At 40.0% G+C, this 20,347-nt stretch overlaps 1 protein-coding gene across 2 annotated transcripts in view; it reads right to left on the reverse strand.

Moving 5' to 3' along the window:
* Positions 1-17,594, reverse strand: part of pdxkb (pyridoxal (pyridoxine, vitamin B6) kinase b) — a 36,268-nt gene extending 18,674 nt beyond the window's left edge. For both annotated transcript variants that reach the window (XM_078273345.1, XM_078273344.1), the window contains exons 1-2: positions 17,246-17,594; positions 4,541-4,595 (exon numbers count right to left, since the gene is read on the reverse strand). In XM_078273345.1, coding sequence (XP_078129471.1) covers positions 4,541-4,595; positions 17,246-17,326 — 136 coding nt within the window. In that variant the 5' untranslated portion in view covers positions 17,327-17,594. The remainder of the gene's footprint in view (positions 1-4,540; positions 4,596-17,245) is intronic.
* Positions 17,595-20,347: the final 2,753 nt, after the last annotated feature.

Consider the following 20,347-nt stretch of genomic DNA (forward strand, 5'->3'; position numbering starts at 1 on the left):
AAATTAACTGCAAATTAAAGAAGATCCTGTAATGGGAAATAATTCCATTACAACCCAAATTTCAACTAAATCACACATATAAACACAGAACTACAGGTAGTATTCTATGTAGTAGGCCTGCACGATTAATCATTATAAAATCGCGACCCCTGTTTGCGATTGAATTTTTAAATGACTTTGATTTTTATTTTTTAAATTTGGGGGCATTTTTGGCCTTTATTTTGATAGGACAGCTGAAGACATAAAGGCAAGCAGTTAAAGAGTGTGCTAAGAAATCATTCTGTTTTGTAATTGACAAACTCCATTTCTCTACAGACTGAAGCTGTAGCTGCAGCATGTTGACTGTTTTAATTATGTAAAGACATGTTCAAGGAGTTCAGACAGAGCCTTTATCAGGGCCATATTTAGCTCAATGTGATATATGTCACTATTATTGGTAGCCTACTGTACTTAAATGGCCAGTATGTACTTTATTTTCTTTATTCATTGAAGCCTCTATGTTAACAGGCTTGTGGTGATGCACAATGTGCTACAGGTGCCAAAAGGTCTGTTTGGTACTGCCAATTTGTTTTGTTTTGTCATGGTTCATGTGTGCAATAAACATTACACTTCGTGAGAAACAAATCGTGGCAGAGAATCGTGATATCAATATTTTTCCCCAAATCGTGCAGGCCTACTATGTAGACAGTTTGAGGCGAGCTTTATTTTCAGAGGTTTTGGGAGGTTCTGCTGCCTCCCAAATGCTCAAGACGATGGGTAGTATTTGTTTCTTTGTGGTGCCTAATGCATCAAAAATGACATTTTAGACACATCTTGTATCTTGCATTTACCAAGGACCTCACGTTTATCCAGTTTTCTATGTTCGATAGAAAATAGTTCCAAAGAACACTGTTCACAGCATGTCTCTGGATTATGTTGAATAAATGATTTTCTGTATTGAAAAAAAGAGAAGCTACAAAGACAAGTCACTCTTAAGTTATTCATGAATTGATCAATGATATGTGTAGATAAAACTGGTTCGGGGGAACCTCTCTCACCATAGATGTTCGGCTGAATCCAGGCTACAACACAGCTATCCAAACAGCTCAGATGGAAATTACAGCATTTCATCCATCTCTGCGTCCAATGTCACTACAGACGAGTCCTACGCTCGCCCACATAACAACACTTATCCTACAGAACACCTACAATTATGCTTACCCTTAGACTGCAACACCACAACAGATTACTTTAAACTCAACATCATCCATCTAAATAACAATGAAATGACACAACCACAACTAACCTGGCTGGTTTCAAACCGCCAGCTCACAAGTGTAGAAACCTAGTACCTTGTACTACACAAAGGACAAAAAAACAGAGCAGCCTTTCGCATTTCCGATTTTGGCTCTAACGATCACAAAAACAATGTAATCGAGAAAAACAAAAAAAGTTTTTGCACATGACGTAGTTTTGCAAGTAAACTCACAAGTACTCTGCTGTTGAAAGTTACTTTTTGCACCTTTTCTTCTACAGGGAACAGGCAAAAAAAACTAATTAGCTGTCTTTTAGGTTCCATAAAATGTCTAAAAAAGTGCATTTCATTTCTGTCAGTATTCCTCTTTACGTTGCTCGCAGGGAACTTGTTTTGGTGTCTCTCACTAACCAGCTAAAAATACAAAACAGGATGGAATCTCTAAGTGGCATCAAATAAACAGATAGGATAACTGTCATAATGCACCGATCCTGTAAAGATTTCTGAGTCTGGTTATTGTATCCACTGTGAAGCAACAAGCAACAGCTGGGCAGATGTGTTTGTTTTTACAGCTGATTCATTCTTCGTATTCAGTTTGCATGAATGACATGAGCTGAGAGCATCCATCAGTGCAAGACAGGAGAAAGACAGTACAGATTACTCATTCACGGGACTGGAAATTAGTTGAAAATATTACGAGTAAATGTGACGCCAAGGGATGCCTTTTTAAAAGTTCAAACTTTATTCTTATTATTTAATATACAACATTTGCTCAGACTTTGCTGAGGCAATATAAGACATGACAACATATTTCAGTAAAAAAGCAACACATTATAATGGTGTAGTTTTTGTTAAAATACATTATCGCAATAATCAACAATAAACACAAACAGAGCAGAAGAACTGTGCTGTCAGTAAAGGGAAGTAAATATTGGAATAGGCGGCCCTACTCTACATATTCCACCACAAGACTCATCTCAAGCAACAACTCAACCCTAGTCTCCACAGTCCTGCGGACGAGGCTCTGGCTAGTCCACACAGCATTCTGGGATGGGAGTAAAACGTGCTCTGGTTTATTGCCATTTCTTTAAACCAATCACAATCGTCCTGGGCGGCAGTCAGCGCCGGACGGAGCCACGGTGCCGCTGCAAAATAGCCTCGGGAATGAACTTGTTTTGGTGGAACGTGTGTATGTTCAAAAGTTGTTTTAGTTGTACAACAGAAAACTCAGATTGGACAGACAGTCTAGCTAGCTGTCTGGATTTACCCTTAAAACTCTGACACAAAGAAAGTGGAAGGTGACAGACTTCCGGCCGAAAAGAAGGACGTCGGCACCGGAGCAATCCCGGAAGTGGAACTTCGTGGATAAAGACTAGCTCAACCCAAACCAGAACTGTGATCACTTTTAACTTGACATGTTGCATAATGTCTTGTCCTCTTCTACTAGGGCTGTGCAGTTAAATAATCGTGATTTCAATATTGATCAAAATAATTGTGAGCAGTCCTAACTTGTATACTTGTATCTTTATTTACTTAATGTTCTGTCTTTTAGTTTGTTACCTGTTTAAAGAAACAAAGAGTTCAAAATGGAGCAGAAACAGAAATATTCTAACTTTAAGTCCTTAATATAATCCTATGCTAGCCTGAATGCAACTCAATCTTTCACCTTCCATTAGACTCTCCCTGCTTGGTACGGTAAAGAAATGCCCATATCCTTTCCCTAAATGTGTAGTTTTCAAGCCCAAGACGGTCCTCTAGAGCAGTGGTTCTCAAACCTTTTTCAATATTGTACCCCCTTTGAATTGCTTTTTTAAGCCCAGTGCCCCCTGACCAGCGCAAAACATTTTTGGTAGAAAAGAAAAGTCTATATAAAGAGGTACAATACAGCGCCGGCAGTGATAGATTCACTAAACAACAGCCTTTTTTAAACAAAAACATTTACATTACCACATTTACATTTCAAATGTTTCGAATCCATCACTTAATTCATTCATTATTATAGTATAATTATTTTAGGAATTATGCATGACATATTTTTAATAGTGCTGTCAGTTAAACGCGTTATTAACGGCGTTAACGCAAACCCATTTTAACGGCGTGACATTTTTTTATCGCGAGATTAATGTTCTTTTTGGCCTAGCAAACTTTGTCGTTTTTTTTCACATGCTGTTGCAACAACTAGTAACGTCAGAAAAACTACAACACCACACCGGATCTAGCTAGACCGGAAACAAAACAACAGGCACGCCGCACACACTTGTTTGGGCTTGCGAGCCGGCCAAAGAGTAGTAGGCTAACGTTACGTTTTGAGTGGATGGCGAGCGCGAGACGGTGAAATGGATGCCAATAAGATTCTGAATGGAAAGTTTACTTTTTAAAAGTTGCCAAATGGTTCCATTGACAAGACCAAAGTGATCTGTGTGTTTTGTCGTTGTGAACTGAGCTATCATCGCAGCACGTCCAGTCTGAAATACCACTTGATGGCCAAGCACACAGCTGATGCCAATTCTCCGCCCTCTCGTCAAAGCCGTTACATTGTGTGCGAGATGATTTGCTCCAAGTGTGAATGACTGCTCCAAGTGAAATTGAACACTACAGTATGCCAATGTTGTTTTCAATAAAAAAAAAACATTTGCACAAAGCAAGCCGATCCATGTTGATAAGAGCATTAAAATGAGAAAAAATAATGGGACAAAAAGAAATCTAGGGACATTTAGAATAGATAAAAATGTGTGATTAATTGCGAGTTAACTATGACATTAATGCGATTAAATATTTTAATCGTTTGACAGCACTAATTTTTAAATTACCATTTTTGCAATAATTTCACATACCCCCTGCAGTACTCCAAAGTACCCCTAGGGGTACACGTACCCCCATTTGAGAACCACTGCTCTAGAGCCACAGCAGACTTTATTCATCTGTTTCCACAGGCTGGAGTAGTACTCCTCGTCGTGATTTAACTGATCGTGGCATCTTTGCTTCATCGAACTAAGACGAGACAGAAAGCCTGTATAAAATGTGAATGGAGTTTGTCCCCTGCAGCTACTTCTGTGTTTTGAGAGCTGCTCTGTTGTCAGCCAGTGAAGTCACTGACCTCCCCAAAAAAACTTGACTCACTCAGCTGTCGACGTGTCAGCCTCAGCACGACGACAACCGTCTCTCTAATACTTGCTAACAGCTCATAACGACGCCAGGCGCTCTCTGACTGACTCATTCACACCCACACACACTAACCAAAAACACAGCACTCACTCTAAAGAAAAAAATATTTCATATTTGTTTCAGATATTTCATCCGTCTTACCTGTATGGTTGGAGAACTGGACAGAGTTGATGGAGTCCACCTCGAACCCTAAAACCTGGAAGACAGAGAGAGGAAACAGATCAGGTGTCAGGAGAAGTTAACAGGTGTACTGGCTTTAAATTTGACAACTCTATTTTGAGTATAGTAGTACACATATATACCACACTACTGCACAAAAGCAGACAGTACTGTATACAACTTGTTTAGGGTATTTAATACTGTAATTCTTGCTGAGCAAAAATTAACAAAAAATGCCTTCATTTGTTTTGATCATTAAACCTTCAATGGCTTTTTTTGGCCACTTGAGAGCAACAGAAACGAGCTGTGAACACAACACGTTACAAGTTGCGGCAAACACATTCAACTTAACGAATGTAAGCCTGATAGTCACTTGCCTATTTATTCCTCTGTTTTTGGTCTCCACCAACTCCTAAGGGAAATCTGTGTCTCTTTAAAAGGAGAATTCCGGCAAAAAATGAACCTAGGGGTTAATAACACGATTACCGAGTCGACCGTTCTCTGGGATGTTTACCGTTGCGCTTGAGCTATGTTACTGGTTACTGGTTACACGGGGTTCGTCGTTCGACTGGTCGTGACTGTTTTCCCAAGATGGTGCCCGCCTGTATACGTGAACGGTACACATCCCAGAGAACGGTCGACTCTGTAATCATGTGTTATTAACCCCTATAATACCCCCTGTCTTTATAAAGTGTCTGTACACTTAAAAAGTTCTCAATGCCTCAGTTTACATGTAGGGACCCTCATTGTGCTACCGTTGAAGTGTGGTGATATTTTGAGCCTTGTTAGTGGTATAGAAATTGTGATTTATTTTTACTTTACCTGTGCCCCGACGACTAGCTTCATAAGCTAATTAGCGGTTTGGGCTAAAACTGGTCACATTCGATTAGCATGAAAACAAATCCCAGAGAATGGTTGACTGGGTACACATATGTTATTAACCCCTAGGTTCATTTTGCGCCTGATGCCTCCTTTAACTGCTAAATGCTCCACTATGTTCTCCAACTAGTCGCCAACTTTGTTTTCGTCTGTCTATAACGCTATGAGAGCGGTGAGAGTGAACCAAAACAGAGTTGAGTTTTTCGCTTTTGAACACACAAATAGCCATTCCTAAAATATCCTCATATGTTGGAATAAACCCTTTTTGTCAAATACTGTATATTGTGGCATCTTTTCCAGGTCATCACTTGCAGCATATAACCATGTATCTGTAAAAAAAAATACAAATAAATAAATAAAAAAAACTCCATATGGCTTCATTTAACCCCGGCTGTGATCCGTGAGTGGAGATAAAAACAACATCTTCTCAGTTTAACTTCAGTTGAAACCTGCACAGATCTGCAACAGCTACATAAACTAACTCTTGGTGTCCTCCACTCTCTCTGTCTTTCTTAACAGATTTATTTTAATTACCAGAGAGAGAAAGAGAGAGGGAAAGACACATGATCCATCCACATGCGCAGTCGATTGTTATCTGAATGACTTTATTTAATTGGGCTGAAGCAAGAAGCTGGCAGAGTAAAATGAGTTCTTTGTACTTTTCGATTGACTGCAACCTTGAGATACAAGAATCTGCTTTCAGAAGGGAGCGGCAGTGATTCACCCCCTTTCACCTTGACTTTCTTAAGTGTGGCATATGTTTTCTGAAAGGTGAAATAATGTATTTGTATCATCAGCATGAGGCATTCAGGAAACATGCTGAGCTCGAAGTGGTGACAGGAATGCAGAACATGACACCAGTTCTATTGAAAATACTATTTTGTAAAAGACAGTACCGTACGAATACACTCCTGGTGGACATACAGAAGTGTGAATGATGATGATTGATATCTTCTTATTCTAATTTTTGTTAGAGATATAGACTGATGTGTTTTCAGGAATCCTGTGGGTCATGGGATTCAATTTCACTTATCATCACGTGGACGGGACAGGAAAAGAAGTCAACGGGATCCGGCAGGACGGGAATTATAGCAATAAGTCTGTCTTTATATATAAATATGCTGTTCTAATATGAATAAACGCTATTATCTTATGGGAATGGGACAGGAGCCATTCTTCCAGGATTGGGACGGCTCTGTCATAGGAGTTTTTTTGTGGCAGTGGGATGAACAGGAGTGAAAATCCACTCCAGTGTCACCCTCTAATCTTTGTGATTTTCTATTGATATCCAAATGGAAAAGCCCATTTTCTTCAGAAGCCCTCCAACCCTGTGGCTGCTCAAAATTGAGTTAACACTTCAGCAGAGAAGATGGTTAACATACAAGTTGCCTTTGTAAATATGAAATAATAATATTATGTACACTCAATTGACAGTTTATTGGCTACACCTTGATAGAACCAATGCAGGCTAACTACCCTGCAGTAAATCCTACATTCATGGAAGTCATAATGTTTTTTAAAAAAACATTTTCATTGAGGTGTTATTTAAGGATGAACTGGGGACGTTGCAGTTCATGGCTGCAGAGGCGCCCCCTTTAAGGTCAATTTAACGGCTGTATTTTGTGGTGCTGTTGAATTATATTATGTTATATTATACATTGATATAAATGATAAATGCTACAGTAAATATTAAAAACACTTTCAGTATGCTACAATTCTAAACACAAACTACAGCCTCCAAAATGACCATCAAATTGAATCAACATCTCTAAGACAGTTTCAACGTAGGGCTGGGCGATAGGGAGAAAATCAGATATCACGATGTTCTTGACCAAATACCTCGATATCGATAATGCGGCGATATTCTAGGGTTGGCAATTGGTGCTTTAACAAAATATCTTCACACTTAGATTTTAGATAAATAATCATCAGTAATGTGGACATGATGTCTAAGTGGGGAAAAGGCAAATAATAGAACCGCTAGAACAGTCTGGAAAATGACTGTCACTCAATGAGAATCACTTTACTGTAATGCAGCCTTTAAAACCAGGAAAAGACAAGACATGTCATATCACGATATCCAAAATCTAAGACGATATCTAGTCTCATATCACGATATCGATATAATATCGATATATTGCCCAGCCCTACTTCAACGGAACATTATAGCCTTTATGAAGGTAGGATTTAATGCAGGATTGACTGATGAACTTTAAATAAACAAATTCCCATTTAAGAGAAAGGATTCTTGTTACTCACAAAAAAAGTGTGTCGCCAAGACTCTCAGCTACCTTACATTGACTCATATTATGCTTTTTGGCTCTTGCCCATTCCTTTAATTTGTTATATATCTTTTTGTGCTTGTTATAGGTTTACAAAGTGAAAAAGCCCAAAGTCCACCCCAAAGGGACTTACCATCTCCAACAGAAAACACTGTTCACAAACTGCTCCAAACAGCTCTATTGTAGTCCAGCCTTTACTTCAGAGACAAACGTGGTCACTTTGTAACACACGTTATAATGCTCGCCTAGCTGCTAGCGTGGCACACCCTCATGCTCTGCAACTGATAAGCTAGCAGTACTTACTGCGCATGTGCGACTCCCAATAAAGATGGAACAGAAGTGAGATGTCTCACTCTGTAGCTAAAACAGAGAGCTCAACACACAGGGTGAAAAGAGGAGCTGCAGCAATGTGTAGTACAACAAATATATGGTGTTTTTTGAAAATTAAACCACATAAACCTATTCTGGTACAACCTCTAAATACAATTATGAACCTGAAAATGAGCATAATATGATCACTTTAAGTTTATTCTCAAAGAGCTGTTTCTGTTACAGAGTCGTGAATAAGATGTGTTTTACTGTTTTAGAAACAGGACACTTTCACATAGAAGCAACCTGTCCATTATGACATGCTCCTTTGGTTAAGCAGGATGCAAATTGATTGTTGATGTAAAACCGTGTATTTACGGCCTACAGATATAGATGGGGCTAAGAATATGTTATTTAGGTCACATCCTTTCTCGCTATTTTCATAAGCCTCAAGTCAGTGACAAGATAGACTGATCACATCTGAGTCAACACAAACGTTACATTTACTGCATCGTGACTTAGCAGGCAGTCCCTCGGCTTTGGGTTTGCTCCTGTACGTTCACCGTTAATTTGCACATTGTTAAACAAATGTTTCCAGTGTTTGTTTCCATGTACCATCTTTTTATTCTTGCATCAGCCTATTAAATGCCTGTCACATGCTACCGCAGCCCAACATGATGTGTTATTTTGTTGGACTAACAACAACAAGACTAATACCCCTTTCCCACTGGCCAAAGAACCCACTTACACTCACTAACATCTGGCTTTTGTCTGTAGTGGGAAAAGTTGCAATTGGCATTCACTCCCAGGACAAATGACTCTGCTGTAGGCACGTCGTCTGGCTATCACCAGACTAAGCTCAATCTTTTAAGATTGAATATTAGTCTGGGGAGTCTGCTCTGTATTTTCTACTGCACAAGAGGCGTGATCAACGGGCATAGTTTAAATGACTCTGTACGCAATTGGATAGTCCTTCAACCAATCAGACCAATGATCCGGGTGACGTAGCAGCGACAGCGGCATCAAAGGGTTGCTGCGCTTCGGTGGCTGCCATGTTGAATGTAAACAAAAAGCTGATTGGTCGCTTCTCTATATCGTCATCGTGTTAAACCCGCCAAGGTGGATAAGCCAGTTTGTGATTGGTCCCCGCAAATTTGTAACGGTAACAGGATAGAATAATGGACAGGTTTCCAGCCTGAGCTGCAGGGAGAATTAAATCGCCGGTAGATCAGGCTGGGTTTACCCAGTCTGCGTAGTAGGCACGGGTATTTATCAGCAACCAGGGTTCAGAATTAGCACCACACCAGCCAAATGCTGGTAAAATATGCAAGTGGCTGGCAGATTTGCTTCACTCACCAGCCCAAAAAAACAATGGTAATCTAATGAGTAGCTGGTAAAATTTGAACATTCATTAGCCATTTGGCTGGTGGACGAAAAAGTTCATTTTAAACCCTGTCAGCAACAACGTTCAAACTGATCAGCAGTGATTGAAACAGGACACCCGGCTAATTATCGGCCCTTTTACGGTGCAATGCTGTCGGTAACTTTAGACATCTTGGCCACAAATTCCGTCCGTCTACGTTCACTATCTTAGTTCAACGCGTCAGCATGCTAACATTTGCTAAATAGCACCTCACACAAAGTACAGCTGAGGCTGATGGGAATGTCATTTGTTTTCTTTTGATCATCAACCAAAGTACTAGACAAACAATTCATGGCCTGGGGACCATGAATGACTGTACAAAATTGAATTTAATAGCTGTTGAGATGTTTCAGGATCCACCACAGTAGTCAACCCGGCCAACCGACCAGACGCCGCTAGCGCAGCTTAAAAGATCCACAGGTATTAAATTGACAAATACATGAAATTGGCAAAAAGCTGCATGGTTAAACAATTCATTTGACAAGCTGTAACCAGCAAAATCAGCATTTTTGCTTAACAATTTGAATGATTAATCAATTATCAAGCTAGTTATCTGTTTAAGAAGTTATTCGTGAATTAACGTATTTCAGCTTCAGCCACAAAAACATGTTTATTATATTAACTAGAAATAAGCATTGAATACAGGCTTGTCTGGCTACCAACAACGAATCATTTCCATTGTTGGTTTCCTCTAAAGGACAACATCAGTAGGCCTATCTAAATCTAAATGAGCTGCCAGTTAAATATGTTCCAAGGCACTTTTGGTTTTTGGTTTTGGTTTTCAGGGACACTGAAACCATCCCTTTGAGAAATAAACAACCTATCACATTGATAATGCACTTATTCAGCTTTTATAGTCTCTCCCTAAGTGGACTTCTACATCAACAACCTGCTTAACTCTTCTCTTGGGCAGTGTTACCTTCATAAAATGTCCTTGTTTTTGAACCAGCAACTGTTTATTGCATTCAGGAGGAAATCCCACTGACTACTAAACTATTTCAAAATAATATTAATTCAAATGAACTCAATATACGTATCTAAAAATACATTAATCCCCAATTTTTTGCCGGAAGACAGCAGTGGATTTGAATTTTGTTTCTGTGTGAAAGCTGAACCTATCCAGCCGAGCTCTAAGGCAGCCTGTCTCCATCTTCAGTGACGTCACCAGGAGGAATCCAGTGGCAGCCAATCAGAGCCCTGCTTCCTCATACCGCTGTCTTCTGTCTGCCGACAGGCCGGAGATTCTCTCTCCTGTCAGCACGGGGAGAGGGATGCCCTGCGCGCTCGCTGACATCATCATTATCTTATCCCTTATCTTAAACACCAACTGAATCATGGTTGTGTGACTGAGTGAGAGCAGCTCCTTCGCTGGCCTGTGGGCTTTCCATTTATCAGTTTACATTTAAAATACTGTCAGTGTTTTCTTTCGTTTTTTTGCTTATGTCCACAAGCACCAATAATGGTTCATTCACAAACTAATGCATTAGCCAAGTACACTTACAACACTGTAAAGGTACAGCCTAGTTTACTTATCAACCTGATGTCTTCTGATGATATACCTTAACATCTCATTCAAGTAAGGTGCCTGAAGGGTTTGTCTCCTTAGATTTAAGAATTGAAAAATTAAAAAAAGGCCAATTTCATCACTGTAATAATTTGAAAGTGCCATTGGTATGACTGGTTTATTGCCTCACCAGAGGAACAGAGCATAAAGAAATCACTACATCTGCAAGACTTGTCAATAGTTCCATTTAAATTGTAAAATGCTATTTAAAAACTTGAATTTAGGTTTTATAGCTTGCTTGCCTTGCAGGAACCCTATACAAAGACTAAAAAGACTTGTGAAGGCAGTTTAGTACTGACACTGTCTGCATAATCAAACTACTAATTACTTACTAATTTATTAACATTTAAAGATGCTCTGAAAAATTATTTGTACCAGCACATACAGGTTTTAGGATCAATATTTGGTGATTGTAAAACTATTACTTTTTCTATTCTTTTTCACTTTCATTAGCAACGTAATAAAACATCAATACAGTGTTATCTTATGAATGTTGACACTAGGGCTGGGCGATATGGAGAAGATCAAATATCACGATATTTTTGACCAAATACCTCGATAATCGATACCGCAACGATATTGTAGTGTTGACTATTGGTACTTTCACTAAATATTTACACAGTGAGATTTTTGATAAATAATCATCAGTAATGTGGATATAATGATAAAAAAGGTGATAAATGATGATAAAGATGGCAAATAATAAAAAAGCTAGAACAGTCTGATGAGTTCAGAAAATGACATCACTTTACTGTAATGCAGCCTTTAAAACCAGGAAAAGACAACACTTATTTACAATATATTATTTACAACATATTACAATATTACGATATCCAAAATCTAAGACGATATCTAGTCTCATATCACGATATCGATATGATATCGATATACTGTCCAGCTGTAGTTGACACTTTAAAAATGCATATTGGCATCAACACACATGGGTGTGTTTAAAAGCTAGATGCATCAATTCGTCCTACTAATAATAATAATACTTACAGTGAACTTAACTATGATTTGCGTTGGTTAAGCTTTGAGCAGCTAGAGTCACATTCAGAGAGGTTTATTACAATGTACTGGAGTGTCTAAACTTAAGTAAGCAGCACTGGTAAAACCTATTTTAACATTAGCCTGGTACAAACAGGCCTTAATCAGCCATAATGGTTCAACATTAGTGGCTGCACTGAACCCTGTGACATGCATGAAAGCCCAGCAGCCATTAGGGTAACTACAAAATACATCCTGGGGCACAGCAGGCTAAAAATAGACTCGGCACTTCACGCAACAAGTGACTGTCTTTCAGGATGATGGGATATTTACTGTAGGCCTATACGAGCCTCACCATCACTACGGACCACCACGCTGCTGCTGAAGGAAAATATGAAACTAAAAATCACCAGCATCATCATCATCATGGCAATTATAGACCCAAAAGCAATCACTGTTATCATCCTACGGTCAACATTAGGGATCATAAAGGAAAATGACTCTCACTTTCATGGCCGAGAGGAGCTAAAAACCTCTGTGTCCTTTCAGAATAACATCAAATAAATGGCTTGTTTTGAATGCATTTGCTTTTTTTGGCTCCTTATTCTGGTAGTTATGCCTTCTTGTTAGGCACTCAGAAATCTTTGCCTTTAGGTAAGGGCTTATTTAGTCCCTCCGACTACTGAACGTCACCACCCGCCATACAACATGTATTCTGTTACCAGAAAAGGCCTTCAAAATCAGACAAATATCAATCAAAACCTCTCCAATTCAAAAACAATGAAAAGTTTAGGCCATATAAAACGTCATAGTGTTGAGTCAACTCTGAACCAATCAGCTGTTAGATCAGGTGAGAGCCAGGCGTTTCCCATCATGCCCTGGGTCTTGGAGTCGGTGGAGAGCAACTGCGGTGCCTGGCTCCAAAAATGGCGGCGGCCGCCGCCGCCTCGATCTCGTGAGGTTATCGTTGCCCACGTGTGCATTACTTCACAGCAAGTCGGGATCAAGTCTGGCACAAATGTAACCGGCATACATTAGGAGGCGATCGCTGATGATCGATTCTGCACAGGCCTGTCTTTTCTCGAACCAGCTTAATGATCCAACACGAAGGTCACTAGTTCCTATTATTAAGATTAAGAACAAGACACATGTTAAGCCACTAAAAAGCTGTACTTTATCTATAAGTGCCTTACAATACACTGTGTTATTAAGGTTAAATGACTAATACCTACTCTGCTCCCTTTTCTTCAGATGACCCTCTGATCAGGGGTGGGAGTAGGGCTGGGTACCGAATTCAATAACTTTTAAGGCACCGAAAGAATTGCCTCAAAAGTATCGAAAATGGCCTCGTCATTCAATAGCCAATTTCAGTTCCTAAGGAGTAAATCTCATCAGCATCAGTGAGCCAATAAGAATGCAGCATGCTTCTACCGATCTAATAATGTTGCTGATTGTCTGTGTAACGTTACATGTTGTAGGAATAACTCTCCGTTATGCAGAGACTGTGCACTAGGGGTGTGCAAAAAAATCAGATTCACATTTTTATCGCGATTCAAGCTCTACCACTTCAAAATCGATTCATAGAATTCCAAAAATCGATTCTTTTTTTTTAGCTGTATGTCTACTGCAAACACATGAGAAAAGTAACTGCATTTACATACTGTGAATCGTTTTTTTAAATCGAGAATCGTTTTTTGAATCGAATATTGAGCCTAAAAATCGATATTGAATCGTGACATTTTCTGAATCGGGCACCACTACTGCGCACATGTAGTAGTCACATAAATGGTCATGTATAAAGAGGCAGATATCATGACAGACATTACCAAAAAACATAAAAGCATAACTCTCCTTAACTTCTGTTGGCTACTGTGGTGAACGCCTTTAGCTGACAGTCAGTCTAAAGATTACTGAGATTAACCATTAACATAATGTAAAGAGTCAGTGCTTGCAATGGTCACTTGCATCTTATTAATGTATAAACTAAGCAGTGATTTTGAACTTTGTTTGAGGTTTCCCAATACAGCTTTAAAAGAAATTAGCCTGAGCATAGTAAAACATTACAATAAGATACAGAAACATCCCAATGCACTGCCCAGTGCGGCTGGGAATATGACCTCAAATCTATATTAAGATAAATAAGCAGATTTACACCATAAACCATAAATATAACAAAAATTGATTTCACATTCATCAGGGCATGTGTTTCCTTCTCATGTTAGCTCACTTCTAATATGATTATTCTGATTAATTACCAGTTAAATATACTTGACTGTTAGCTAATTGGTTGGCTGACCTTTTGGCAAGATGTCACTGTTTGGTTTAACTGGTTATGTACATTTATATAAAATGGCAATATGAGTAAATTTAGGTCTGTACGAGATTCATAATTTAAAAAATTCCGTTTGATGTCTGGCTCTAATGCCGACAAGATAGATGGCAGACAGCTTTGGTCACAATTAATCTGAGTAAACAAAGAGGAAAACATCCCCCTCCAAACTTTAGCAGTAATCGATACACACTTTATTCACAGCAAATACCAAGTGCTTTCAGTGTCACTGAACTTTATAAACAACTGTGTCTCTTAGTGTGTGGTCCTTAACCCTTTGTAACACACACACACACACCAAAGTCCATGTGTGCCATTACTCTAATGAAACACAGTCACGATCTGGCAAAATGCTCAACTTTCAGAAACCAGAACAGCTACTATGTCAGTGGGAGAGGAAGAAAACGTCCACGATAAACCCTTTTCCACCAATCTGTGCAAATTTATCAGACAACTCAAAGCAGCAAGCTGTTGTATTGATTATTTGTCGATCCTGTAGTACAGGACTTGCAGGTTATCACCGCAGGAGGTTGGCTGGATTGGTGTCCATCTAGATGTTCCCATACACATCATGACCATTACAGCAGTCTGCCTGCCTGTCTGTGAGCAAATGATGGCAACCTGAGGCACCAACACTGTGGTGATTGGTTAACTGGCTGGGTCCAAGTTTCCCTCCGGCCCCTGAGATTATCATTACCTATCTTTTGCAACCGCACCGGCCCGGAAGTACACTGTCACAGGCTGACTGAAGACTGAGCCTGAAAAGCTTGTTTCCACATATAAAGGATCCTCACCTGGAGGTCCATTATTAGACACAACCCTGCCACCTCTGGCATTAACAACGTTGCTCTACAGCCAGGCGTTTATCATTAGTTTGAGCAACACATGTATGTTTTCTCATGATGGCCGGTAAGACATGATAAAAAAAAACACCTTGCTCCATTATGGGACTCCCTCCCAGGTGTCATGCCCCAATTTCTCCGTCAGATTACGCGTTCCTCCTCGTCATCACATCGTCAAATGAATAACGTGGACAACAAGAAGACGTCAGCTACCATATCACCCATATATTTCACATCTTTCAGTGAAATGGTTTGAGGACTAGGTGAATGGAGGGAACAGATTTTGTCAGGGAAACACAATTTGAACGACACCTCAGGTTTATTACTTGACATTTAGGTAACAACTGTTATTTGAGTTTTTTTTACAGCACGTCTAGCAATACCATTGTTTGTGGCCTCTACACTATACAATAGCGGGGGATAAGGCTGGGCAATATATCGTTGATTTGGTGATATAAGACTTGATATCGTCTGAGATTTTGGACAGTGTAATGTGACGTGTGTTGTCTTATCCTGGTTTTACTGGCTGCATTACAGTAAGTGGTCAATATCTAAACTTATCAGACTGTTCTAGCTGTTCTATTATTTGCCTTTAACCACTTAGTCATTGTATCCACATTACTTATGATTATTTATAAAAAAAAATCTCATTGTGTAAATATGTGAAAGCACCAATTGTCAACCCTACAATATCGATATTAATATTTCAAATATATCGTGATAATTATATTTTCTCCATATCACCTAGCCCTAGCAGGGGGGAGTACAAGTAACCGCGGCCACATCCAGCGACAGTTTAGTAGCCTAGAAATCTAGCAACTCTCCGTTGGCTTGCAAGCTGGAAAAACCAAATTCTGGTCAGGCCAATCACGTTGTGTATAAAGTCGGTGGGCGGGCTTAAAATACTAACGGCAGAGTTGCAACGGTTCCGTGTGAATTCCCTGCTACTTGAAAAAGCAAAAGTTTAATCTATCAACTAGCGTTGCTCTGGTTGGCTATGAGTGCAGAGGGAATTTGAAAGACAACAGTTTATCCCGCCCCTCAGATTGAGCCCTGCCAATGGTGAGATCCCAGACCCAACATCTGGATGTGGGTCTGGCTTGTCAGGCTAACAGTTTAGGTGAATGACCAATTTCTATTAGCAAAGATTGTACGAACTTTGTACGATGTAATTAGCAAGGATCATTACTAGGGGTGGGAATCACCAGAAGCCCTACGATACGATATCATCACGATACTTATGTCACAGTGCCATACTATTGCGATTTTAAACATATTGCGATATTCTGCAATAAATTGCAATTTATTACCTATCTGATTGTTCACCCCTGCTGACCTCACCAGAAAAAAAAGGTTTAGTGGACTGAAAAAGCAATCGATTTTATTATTGTAGTAGAAAAAAGTAAAATGCTCATGTGCAATTTATATAATAAAAGATCGATACTTGGCACCCGTGTATCGATACAGTATTGCTATGGAAAATATTGCGATACTATGGTGTAGCGCCCACCCCCCTCCTAATCATTACAAAAATCGGTCTTTACATGAGTCGTTGATGGAAAGCCGCAGTTCGGTTTTGTGGGCAAGCATGGCAAGTGCCTGAATTAGACCAAAAAAGGTGCCAGTACCCATGATCGTTGCATGTTTTGTGGATATATTAATATTCATGAGTATATCTTGTAGGGTGACCCCGACTCGATGATTCGATGCCAGGAAACTAGTTCGACTAACGTTACCAATCTGGTCGAATCATCATCACAGACTGAAAACGTGGTTATTAAAGGATCAATCCATTTGGGCTATATAGCGGTGCTGAATGTCTGATTTTACATAGCATTGCTTGTTTTCCCAATGAATCGTTTATTATTTTTTATATATAGCCTTTTTGGTAAGAAAAAAATCATCCTATTAATAATACTGTTATTAACCATTAGAAGGAAGGGTAGTCATGTGGACGCTTTAATTGTACTCAGTACTGGTGAGTACTGGCCCATTTCAGGCATTGGTCGTGTCCGATAACGGGTGTATCGTCGCCCGTTGTCCGATAATGGGTGCATGTAAGTTGTATTTACCTGTAATGGGAAGGAGGCACTCTTGTTGCCCACATATCCCCGGACTACATGGCTCTGTATGGACAGAACACGGCATTCCATGGCAGCTCCCGGTCAGCCGAGGAAGGGATGCAGATAATCCGTTACTTCAACGATAATCACGTCTACACATAACAGTACGAAAAAAACTAAATGTAAACACAACGCCGTCAGTTGGAAAGAAACAACGTTAGCTAGAAGCTAACCAGCTGTGTGATACAGTGTGTGTGAGCGCGTGTGGTGGTTGTAGCGGGTGATGTGCAGTGAGTGTGTATAGAGAGAGGGAGAGAGACAGCTACACTGAAGGACAAAACACACACCTCACGCCGGTATTTCGTGCAGGCAATCTGAGAGACCGCCTAAACCATGTGACGTCACCACAGGGCCACTAAGCGCATCCTCCTGATCCCTATCAACACAGCTGGAATTGAATACATGTGAATGACAACTCTCTTCTATTTTGTGCTATTCTATTCTACCACTCCCTTTTACATAGCCGAATTATTTTGGGAAACATTGTAAGTTAATTTACTATTCAGATTTGTCTTTTCCCTGCCAAAACAAAGGAGAAAGGACTCAAATTGCATCTTTTAGGATGTAGCTTGGTGCTTTTTTTTGGTGTGTGTATGTGTGTCTGTGGTTGTGCCTCACACCATCTTTATCACAGAGTCGTGACTGAGGGGGGGATCTGTCACCACACAACAGTCGGCAGTGCTGCTGAGAGACACAGAGTGCATGCACAAACAAACATAGCCAAATGCAGTATAGGAGCAAGAAAGAGGGAGAGTGTGAGACATAGAAACAGAGGGAGGTATACAGAGGTAAGCCAAACGGAGAGATGTTGAACTGACAGCTCCACCTGCTGTTCATCCACGCCTTGACTGCTCTATGTGACACTTTGATTGCATTTCATACAAACATAGCCTAGGCCTACTTGATACATACTGGTTAATATCAGTATAATATTAATATAAATTTTAGTAAGCTGCACTGGTAAACCCTATTTTAACTGGTACAAACAGGCCTTAATCAGCCATAGTGGTTGAACATTAATAATAATAATAACAATGTATACTATTAATCCCACAAGGGGAAATTACAATGTGTTCACTCTGTTGTTATTACACACATGCCTGCATTACACACACACATGCTTCAGTACCTATACATGCACTAATGGAGAGACGTCAGAGTGAGGGGGCTGCCCATGAAAAGGTAGCCTGAGCAGTTGGGGGTTCTGTGGTCTTACAAGTGCACCTTGGCAGTGCTCTCTCCAGCTACCAGTCCACCACCATACTTTGGTCCATATGGGCTACTACCACCCAGTGGTTACACTGAACCCTGTGACATGCATGAAAGCCCAGCAGCCATTAGGGTAACTACAAAATACATCCTGGGGCACAGCAGGCTAAAAATAGACTCGGCACTTCACGCAACAAGTGACTGTCTTTCAGGATGATGGGATATTTACTGTAGGCCTATACGAGCCTCACCATCACTACGGACCGCCACGCCGCTGCTGAAGGAAAATATGAAACAAAAAATCACCAGCATCATCATCATCATGGCAATTATAGACCCAAAGCAATCACTGTTATCATCCTACGGTCAACATTAGGGATCATAAAGGAAAATGACTCTCACTTTCATGGCCGAGAGGAGCTAAAAACCTCTGTGTCCTTTCAGAATAACATCAAATAAATGGCTTGTTTTGAATGCATTTGCTTTGTTGGCTCCTTATTCTGGTAGTTATGCCTTGTTAGGCAGTCAGTACACTTTGCTTTTCGGTAACGGCTTTATTATTACTGCTAATGTAGAAAATGACTCAACCGAAAGTCACTAGTTCCTATTATTAAGCTTAAGAACGAGACACTAAAAAGCTGAGCTCAACTGTACTTTATCTGTAAGTGCTTTACAATCCACTGTGTTATTAAGGTTAACTGACTGATACCTACTCGCCTCCCTTTTCTTCAGATGACCCTCTGATCAGGAAACTGCTGTTTTAGTGCTTTTAGATTTGACTGCTGCCTTTGATACGATCAACCACTCTATCCTTTTATCCTGACTCAAACAAAGTGTTGGCATTACGGGCATAGCCCTCAAATGGTTTGAATCTTACTTGACAGATTGGAGTTTTGCTGTCCACCTTGGTAATTGCTCTTCATCTGCTGCCCCTCTTTCTTGTGAAAGGTTCCATTTTGGGACCCATGCTCTTTTCTCTATACATGCTGCCCTTAGGGTCCATTTAAAATTAGCCATAACATTTCGTTCCATTGTATTGCAGACACTGTACATGTCTATTTGCCTGTAAAAACATTGATAAGGACACACTTCAGCCTTTGCTTAACTGCTTGAGAGATCTCAAAATATGGTTGGATCAGAATTTTCTCTGTCTCAATGACAATAAGACTGATGTTGTTGTGTTTGGGCGTGCTGAACATTTTAGTGCCTGTGTAGATGCTCTTGGTACTTTAGGTTCCCATATTCGTCCTTTTACCAAGAATCTGGGTGGGATTTTTGACAGTGCTTTTACATTTGACAAAGAGATTAGTTCTGTTGTTAAAACCAGCTTCTTCCAGCTGAGACTTTTGGCTAAGGTCAAGCCCTACCTGCTACGCAAAGACTTCGAAAGAGTCATACATGCATTTATTACGTCTCGATTAGACTACTGTAACTCTTTATATGTTGGATTGAATCAGTCATCCCTTCGTCGGTTGCAGTTAGTCCAGAACGCAGCAGCTCGACTTTTAACCGGGACCAAAAAGCGTGACCACATTACACCGGTTTTGGCCACGCTCCACTGGCTTCCTGTCTGTTTCAGGATTGATTTTAAAATTGTTTTGCTTGTTTTTAATATTTTAAATGGGTTGTCGCCTTTTTATTTATCGGATCTTTTACAAGTCCACACACCTGTCAAAGGACTGAGGTCTTCCCATCAGATGCTCCTCGATGGGCCCAGATCCAGGTTAAATAAGAACATCTCGGACCGTTGGAACATTCAAGTCCTTGCTTTAGACCCACTATGATTCGTTGGATTTAAATTCAAGTTGAGCTTTGATACCTCGACCTTTTTCTACTGTTGGT

Source organism: Sander vitreus, chromosome 17, assembly GCF_031162955.1.
Source record: "Sander vitreus isolate 19-12246 chromosome 17, sanVit1, whole genome shotgun sequence".
In the NCBI taxonomy this organism is placed as follows: domain Eukaryota; kingdom Metazoa; phylum Chordata; class Actinopteri; order Perciformes; family Percidae; genus Sander; species Sander vitreus.